Consider the following 9,243-nt stretch of genomic DNA (forward strand, 5'->3'; position numbering starts at 1 on the left):
AGCTGCAAAGTTGCCACCGCACCAAGACCGCAGTATTGCTTCTTTCCTGCACCCACCAGGACTCCAACAGCAGAAAGCAGATCAATGGTTTGCAAAGCATTTGGGTACGAGAAACTGAGAAGAGTGCTGATGTCTGGTACATAAACTAAGACTTTTCTCATGCTAATTATCGCACTGAAGAAAGAAACAAACAATTGTACACCTGCATAAGCCTCGGCAAAGTGAGTGATTGCCCCAAAGCCTAGCCAGCACTGAGCCATATTATACCTCAAAGATCACAAATCCCTTAAACTCAGCAGGAGCTGGGTACCGTAGTGTTTAACACATAGATATGATTAAAAACTATATTGCATGAATTGTCAAATACTGCTTGCAGGGGGTGCCCTGTCGCTCAGGTTCTTCTCAGTGGCAAAACACCGCTTGCAACAGACACAGAAGAACCACCCCTACAACGAGCCCTGGTTTCCACAAAATAAGATGGAACACTTATCTTAAGCCTGAATCACAAGGCTCATCAGCCTTTGGCCATTGGCAGACCCAGTTCCCTTAGTCTTGTGCATACTGCGGCAAGTACACCATAATCGGGGGGAATTATACATGTTTAACACTGTATACCGGGGGTCTTAACTAGCATGGCCCTGCAAATAGTGCACTATGTTGATAACCTTTAGCAACTGTCTAAATAGAAGTTCAGGAATCACTCAGTGTGTGGTTAGAGACTCAGAACTCAACAATGAACACAATAACCCACCGAATAATTACATCTTCCAGGCAAAACTTGATTGTAATAGGGCAATATCTTATTCTTACAACAACCAAATACCTTGCAGGATCTTGGTGGATTACAAGGTACTACTATATAACTATTATAAAGGACTATACTCTTGAGAACCAGTAGCACATAAACGAGGAATAACAGGATCAGGCTTCACATGAATATGGCAGGTGCTCGGGCTATCTGCCCCGAAGATCGCCGACCACTGGGTCAGTCTATGATACAATCTTCAAAATATTCCGTTGACTACGCTTGCTCAGCTGTGTCCACTGGCAGAGGGCTTAGTCAAAATTGGTTTATTCCTAGTCAATGTCCATTAAACTTAAACAGTACAATAAAACGTCGATTATAAAAAAAGTTTAAAAACATAACACATTTGTAGAAAAAATAATGTCCACCATGTTGCATATAAAAGCACCAAACCACACTATATTTCACATGGAGCGTGTGCTAATAAATTATTCTGTGGACTATATGCTCCCTGAACTTCTGTGCAGCCAGCAAGAAAATAAGTAACATAGATCATCAGTTTAAAATAAATTCAGTTTTACTCCCCGTATACTGTTATTTTTCAGTAATTAATTAGACCCTTTAACCATGTGATTAACATACAACCACAAAGCAGAAAGTATTTCTCATCCCTGGCCTGCCCTATCCAATTGTGACATGATCTTGATTGTTTACAAGCGACAACCCAATTGTTGGTGAATCACTTAAAGGTATAATACCAAACCTCAACATGAGATACAAGACTTAATCCAAAATTGGTTCATTTACGGCTTTGCCTCTGCGGGGCATATCTGCAAAAGTCAATAAATGGAGTGGTCCGGAAGGCGTGCAGTGGAGGCTACAAGTCGGTTTGTGGGGGCATGCTGACGTGGACGGACAGGACTTCCTCGCAGGTTCCAGTCGGAGGTGGTTCTTCTCAGTGCAGGCCCTTAATGTTGGGTCACAGTGAAGGAAGGACCCGCCGCCCCCCCCCACCCCCCTCACCCATTTTACAGGTACCCTCGTGAACTGATCCCACTGAACTGGGTCGGCGGCATGGACAGTCTCGCTGAGAGTTGTCCCATTGCCCCATCTCAAGGTTCTTCCTCGTTATGCTATCACAAGGAGCACAGACTGCCTAACAAAGGGCAGTCAACCACTGCATATCTGCACTCTTCTTGGTAGTGCGCTTTTGCGGTGAGGCCTCTAGTAATCTACAACATAACCTGTAGTGACAACTCTAGTGCCTCTCAGCAATCCACTTTTCTAGGCAAACATTTCAGCAGGATGCGGTCTGGAGTAATAATCCCACCCCCGGGAAACTGGTAGATCATTGATGTCCTCCTACACCATGCTGGGTGCAACCTCCAAAACACTGGCACACAAAGGAGTAGCCATCATCGCACTTGCCAATCGGCTAGCTTTTGTGTGTAGCGCCTTTGGCAGAGCTAATACCACTGCACTTTAAAGACCCCATTGTAGCTTATTCTCCCACACTCAGTGCTTTTATTACTTACCAAAAAGTCAGGTCTGTATCAGAGTTCTGCAATTATCTTAGCTCATCTGGATGGTGACTTCTGCCTCTCGAATTTGAATAGTGTACCTACACAGCCATACTAAAATACATTCTGCAGTACCCATCCGCTTAACATTGCGCACAAACTCCTTGAACACTTTTGACATACAGTGATGGAATGCACACATGCAAACACAGAAAATGAAGGTAAAGTACAGCTGTACTTAAATATTTACAAGGGAAAAGCAAAAAGGGCTTTCGCCTCGGGTATCAGCAGAGGTAGTCCTAGTAGTAATTCAGGCTGCCACCTCTGGCAACACCTTGAGAAAGTCAGTCTCTTTACGCAAATCACATTAATGTGCCCCTCTAGACCACACAGCCACACTCTGAGTGACTTCAGTTTATAGTGCCTAGCTACAGCAGCTCTCAGCAAGCACACATGCACGACTTCCTTCTATACAACAATACAAACAAGCAAAAACGCACATGTTCTCAGTCAGAGCAGATCACGCAAGGGACGTGTCCGTGCGAACAAATCCGCTTCAGCAGCCTCCAGCCCTTGAAGGGAAAGGACTTTTGAGCACCCCCATCCAATCTACAGAGCACCACAACCAGACTCAATAGTGCATTCCTCCGAAACCCGTTGAACCGCCTCAAGTCACTACTCCGGCCAACCTCGCCCCTATCCTAGAGCTGTAACTCATATCTGTGACCTATTAAATGCCTTACCTGTGGTGTGGCCGAGCACCCAAGCCGAGCTGCCCCCAGCAACTCGGGGTAACTGTATTCGGAACAACTCTCCTCCGTGGGGTCCCGAAGGGCGAGTTCCAGCCGCACGGTACGCCGTTTCTTAGATGGGGGCCCAGACTGAGGCTCCGTAGGAGTCACAGGCTGTCGGTGCTGCTCCACTGTACGTGTAATGGATGTCGCTCCTTGCTGCACTTGGACTGGACGTGTTCCTAACTCGTGTTGCTGCGACTTTGCCTGCTCCTTATGACATACCTCCTGTTCACGTACCTGCGCCAAATGTTGCTCATTGTGACGCGTCTCTGACTCGCGCTGTGGCAGTCGCTGGGGATCATTGTGACGTGTCTCAGACTCAGGCTGTGGCTGTCGTTGTTGATCACTGTGACGTGTCTCACACTCGAAGTTGGGCCGTGGTTGATCGCTGTGACGTGATTCTGCCTCCCGCTGAGGGGTTGACGTCACACCGGACTCTAGCTGCACTTGTCCATGACGAGCATCTAGTCCGCACTGCTGTAGGGACGCCTCTTGCGGTGCCTCCTTTGCTGGCGGAGTCGTCAAGCCTAGGTCTAGCTGGCACTGGGGTACCACGAGCTGCTGCAATGGGCCATGACATCTTTCGTCCACCTCGTGCCCCGGCAGGGGCGCGGCAGACGTCACGGTGGGCTCATGCTGCTTTTCAGGCACTTGTCCGGCCTCTCCCTTCAACTCATCATCCACAATTACTACCGGGGCGGAAGGGAGACTGACGAAGGGCACCCGGCGCGGCTCGGCCATCTCCGCCTGAAGCGTCCAGACTGTAAACAGCTAGCAAAGTTAAAGACGAACCCCAGCACCTCTTCTTCAAGTACTGTTCGCCTCTGCAGCCATCTTGGAACCCACATAAATAAAAACTGTGACCTCCCCCATCGACAGATTCCGACGTCTCTTGAAAACGCATGCGCAATGTAGACATTGAAAACGGCTTGCGCCTGCCGCCTCAATCTTTTACTTTTCTCAAATAGTAACCAAAAATAATCCCGTTTCAGCATGGCGGATAAAAGAGCGAGACCGCCACATTGACATTGGATGTTCGTATTAAAAAAAAAGTATCGCCATTATTTAACGGTAATACGGCTCAAGTTAACTATATTGTAAAAAAAAAAAAGTGAACTGGTTTGACCGCGAGACATCAAAACGGGGACAGCATGCCAACTAGTCTTTACGCAGTCACTTTTTGGCGTTCACGGAGTTTTCGTCCTGTTTCGTGGGTTTGCCTACAGATGGCATTTTATTAACACTCGCGACATTTCAGTACCGCAAACTGTGTAACGAACTACGCAATTTCAATTAAGTTGCCATCGTGGGTTTATTTCGAATGATACACCTGAAAGTTCTATTACGAAAGGCAACCTAGTTTATGCTCGGTGTCACTTGGTCCTGTTTTTATTTCTAACTACTGTACGGTAAATAAAAGTAACACAGAAGCACGCCCCAGAAAACCGTCGTATCCAGTGACGTTCTAGATCGGCCGCCTTGTTCTTGAGATAGTGATACTGTGACGAAAGGCGTAGATGTCACTTCACACAGCCATTTAGACATGCGCAAACCACTTTCCGCCAGGCCTGCTGAGCGCCCATGGGAACTACCGCTGTTGCGTAGCCTGTATCACCATAGAGACAGGGAAACGCTGGAGTTCGAATTGAAAAGCAGACCGCGAGATTTACTGACATAACGTGCTAGCAGTGGATACCATGTTGTACGTAGGTCAGTTAAAAAATCCTTAATCCCCGATGATATTCTATTCGTGATATATATTGCGAAATTTCCTAGCTATCGTGAAGGAAAGTTTCAATTTTATTCAGGACATGGAGGCGCGGATTATGCAGTTCTTTCTTCACTTTTTATACAGCAGGTTCGAAGTTCAACAAAAAAAACAACTGAACCACAAGTCCGTTGCCAAAACAACCATGGGCTAGAGAGATTCCATTAACATAACTGTATAAATGTCCACCGACACCTTATTTCCCCCTCAACTTCACTGCGAAGGGCCATCCAATTCCTCAAGTGGCCGCTGCCTCCGTTCCTACAAGAAGCATACAAATGTAAGCCATGGAAAACTTGAAGCACGAAACAGGTGAAATCTGTTAGAATTCTATATCAGGACCGGAGGCGAGGATTATGCAGACCTTTCTTCACTTTATTCACAACAGCAGGTTCAAAGTTCAAACAAGATTGGAACAAAATAAAACTTCAAGCCCCATGGTGCCCAAGTAACAATGACAACCCATAGCCAATCCAATGTCCATAACGAGGAGAATATATATAACTGACGGGCACAGTCCTTCCTCTTTCTTCACTGCTGGACGTCAGTTAAATCTGCGCTCCTTCTCGTGATTTCGGGGGTTCGGGGATTGTCTTGCGTTATTGTACTGTTGCCTTGACATTTCTGTATTGTTCTGGTTTCGCGAGGCACGCTCCTCGCATTCCCAGCATTTTGGTCTTCGCGAGGTAGGCGCTTGCCCGAGCGCGTCGTGCGGTGACGCCCTGTCACCACTAGGGGCGCATGTTCGCGCTATTATGATCGGAAAATTCAGTGCTTAGCGCGCTGCGTTCTCTTTCATCGTTTTGAGCCTGTCAGGACCCCGCCTTCGGGGTTTCCTGATTTCTAACAGCTCCCAACCTTTGGGTGGCGGTAAGAGCAGGTTATCCTGCAAACATTTACATTCCCTTGTGGGAACCTTTTAGGGTTTATATATTTTCTGGCATTCCCAGCATTTGAGCACGGCAAGGGGGCTGCCCAGTTGATTTAGGTTGGGCGTTGCACATTTTGTGCTCTCACCCCTTTCATTGATGCCCCTGTGGCGTATTTTGTCTGGTGTGGCCCTGGGTCCTTTCTCCTGTGGTGCTGGTAGTGTTTTTTGGGGTACGTTGATATATTTCCTTTTGTGTGAGATGTCTTCATCCACCCCTTCCATGGACTCTTTCCTGGATCATGCCTACGCCCCATCTTTGGGGATGGAGGAAGTCTGGCCTCCCCGGCGCCATCTTCCTGAGGGCATGGACAGGTTGGTTTTGCAGGCGGTGGCGAAAGCCCTGGCACCCCTGCAGGATAGAGTGGACATGCTTAGGAACAAAGTGTCAAACTCGTCAGGCGTTTTGGGGGATTTGGACCCTCGGGCTAGTACTTCAAAGACTCCTTCTTCCTCCAGGAAGCGTGACGCGGGGCACCTGGAAGGTTTCGTCCGGTTAAGAGAGCCTTTCTGCAAGAGTGCGCGAACGCTTGATTCTGTACCCTGCCGGGAGGATGTTTTGCCCGAAGAGCATGGCAGCACTGCTGCCCTGGCACTGGATCCCTTCATGGGGTCACCCCATTCGGGGGGGGGGTCACTACGATGACGAGGGCTCATCGGAAGAGGGCCGCATTATGGGTAGACCTTGGCGCCCATCTGCGAACACCTCTAGTGTTGAGGAAGAAGGTTGGGACTCCGATATGTTTGACCCGGAGGACATCTACCATCCTCGGTCCTCCGAGTGGGTCCCCAATCCCAAGGTGGCGGCCTATGTGGCTAAGGCTATCTGCCATCCTCTGGAGCAGGAGGTTCGGGCCCGTTTGCGGGCGGAATGCCCCAGGCCGGCGCTTGGGGACAAGGTGGCAGCTACGCCTTGGTTGGACCCAAAGCTATGTACTTTTTTCTCTAAGTACATGCGTGATCCTAAGAAAGGGATCGATCGTTCTTGGTGGTCTTGTCAAGATAAACTTTTAGATGTTCTGGGTCCCTTGACAAAGATCATCAAATTTCAAATTAGCTGATTCGGCTAAGACCTAGGAGAGCTGTTACAGACAGATTTGGTCGCAGGATGGGCGCAAAAGGCGGTTTGTCTATTGGGCAACGCTAATTGCGCTTTATCTACGGAGAGACGGCGCTCTCTCCTGATCAAGATTGACTCTTAATTGGGGGAACTGGCGACGTCTGGTGCGGTAGCCCAGGGCAATCTCTTTGGCGACCCCTTCGTGAAGGAGCTTGGGAGATTTGTGTCCACATTCTCTGCCTTGGATAAAGCGCAGTCTTCCATGCGCAAAATCTTCCTGGGGAAGGTTTTTGCTGGGGCCGGGCGAGGAAGGGGTCGCTCCTCCGGCTGCTTCCTGCAGTCAGGCCCCTCCAGAGCCCAAGGAAAGCGGAATAACAGTTCGAACGATGGCCGCCAGGGGACCTTCTTTCCCAACAGAGGCTCTGGTCGAGGACGTTCCTCACATTTGCATAGAGGCAACTCCAACTCTCAGGGAGGAAGCACAGGTGAGCACTACCCTTTTTCTCCTCAAGAGCTAGGAGGCAGAATTGCTCTCTTCGCAGAGAATTGGGCGCAACTTACGTTCGACCCTTGGGTTTTGGAGACAGTGTCGGGTTTCCGCATAGAGTTCTATGGGACACCTGTTCAACCGTTTTGACCTCCTCCCATTCGGTTCAGCATTCAGGATTCCCAATTGATAGACGCAGAGGTTCAGCTTCTCCTGGGCAAAGGGGGTGTTGTCCCAGCACCTCTTCATCCAAGGGTGTTCTTGAGCAACATCTTCCTGGTCGAGAAGAAAGTCAAGGGTTTCCGTCCGGTGATAAACCTCAAGGCGTTCAACGAATGGGTGGTTTATCGTCATTTCAAGATGGAGGGAATCCATCTTCTCAGGGATCTTTTGTGTCAAGGGGACTGGATGATCTGTTTGGATCTCAAGGACGCTTACCTTACGGTCCCCATTTACTCTCCTCACCGTTGCTTTCTGCAGTTTCAATGGAGGAGTCAGATCTACGAGTTCAAGTGTCTCCCATTCGGCCTTTCTTCAGCACCTTGGTGCTTCACGAAGTTGCTGAAGCCAGTGGTCGAGTTTCTGAGGACTCAGGGGGTCAGATTATTTACTTGGACGACATCCTTTTGATGGATCAGTCCAGATCACAACTGTTGTGTTACGCGAACATGACTATTGTGCTGTTGTAGGACCTGGGTTTCGTGATCAACACGAAGAAGTCCTCCCTTTGCCCGTCTCAGTCCACAATGTTTTTGGGTTTTGTGGTGGACATGGCGACGCTGAAACTACCGGAGCACGAGGTCTCCAAGATCAAGAAGGATATTTCCAAGGTGCTCTGCAGGGACAGGACCTCCCTCCGGCAGATTGCCAGGACTGTGGGTCTTCTGTCGTCCTCTTTCCAGGCCATCTTTCTGGGTCCCCTGCATTACAGGGCCCTGCAACGTCTGAAAGCCTCTCATCTCCGGAAAGGACATACCTATTCGGCTCTGGTAGAGCTCTCTTCGGAGGCTTCCTCAGAGATGCAATGGTGGTTGAGCCATATGGATGCATGGAATGGGAAGGCCATTTTTGGCTCTCTCCCCGACCTGGTGATAAAGTCGGATGCCAGCAGACTGGGTTGGGGAGCCAGGTGTGGTCAGATCTCCATGGGTGGTCAGTGGACTTCGGAGGAGTTGAACCTTCACATCAATTGTCTAGAGCTTCTTGCGGGCTCGTTTGCAATTCGGTCCCTGACCCGCGACAAGATATCCTGTTGTGTCCTTCTTCAGATTGACAATATCTCCGCTGTCCAGTACATAAACAGACTGGGGGGAACTCGGTCCTGTGTCCTGGTGGACCAGGCAAAGGATTTTTGGCATTACTGCCTCCAGAGACAGATTTCAGTTACAGCGGAATATCTCCTGGGGATTCAGAACCAAGTGGCGGATTGGAATTCCTATTACCTGAGGGATACCAGCCATTGGCGACTGGATCCAGAGATCTTTCGGTCTCTGGTGGATCGTTGGGATCCTTGTTCTGTGGACCTATTTGCCTCTCGTTGGAATGCCCAGTTTCTGACTTACTTCAGCTGGAAGCCCAATCCGGGGGAGAACGCAGTGGATGCGTTCTTGCAGTATTGGTCGAGCGACCAATGTTATGCTTTTCCTCCGTTTCTTCTGACTCCCAGAGTGGTGGCTCAGGTCCGACGTCAGCGGGCGTCACTGATCCTGATATCTCTGATTTGGAAAGCTCAAGCGTGGTTCCCCACTCTTCTGGAGTTGTCATGGATGGCTCCTCTCAGACTACTGTGTGCCTTGGGAGTCCTCCGGGACCCGCTGGGTCGCCCTCATCCTTAGGTGCTTCAAGGACACCTCAGTCTCATGGCTTGGAGGATTTCAGGGGACGTTGGGAAAACGTCTGTCTTTCACAGGACGCTACAGCCCTTATCAGACAGTCATGGGC

General features: G+C 49.3%; 1 protein-coding gene across 1 annotated transcript in view; it reads right to left on the reverse strand.

The window, feature by feature from the left end:
* Positions 1–3,967, reverse strand: part of UBN2 (ubinuclein 2) — a 588,508-nt gene extending 584,541 nt beyond the window's left edge. The window contains exon 1 of the mRNA XM_069231231.1: positions 3,009–3,967. Coding sequence (XP_069087332.1) covers positions 3,009–3,800 — 792 coding nt within the window. The 5' untranslated portion in view covers positions 3,801–3,967. The remainder of the gene's footprint in view (positions 1–3,008) is intronic.
* Between the last annotated feature and the right edge of the window lie 5,276 nt (positions 3,968–9,243).

The sequence above is a fragment of the Pleurodeles waltl genome, chromosome 4_2, assembly GCF_031143425.1.
Source record: "Pleurodeles waltl isolate 20211129_DDA chromosome 4_2, aPleWal1.hap1.20221129, whole genome shotgun sequence".
NCBI lineage: Eukaryota > Metazoa > Chordata > Amphibia > Caudata > Salamandridae > Pleurodeles > Pleurodeles waltl.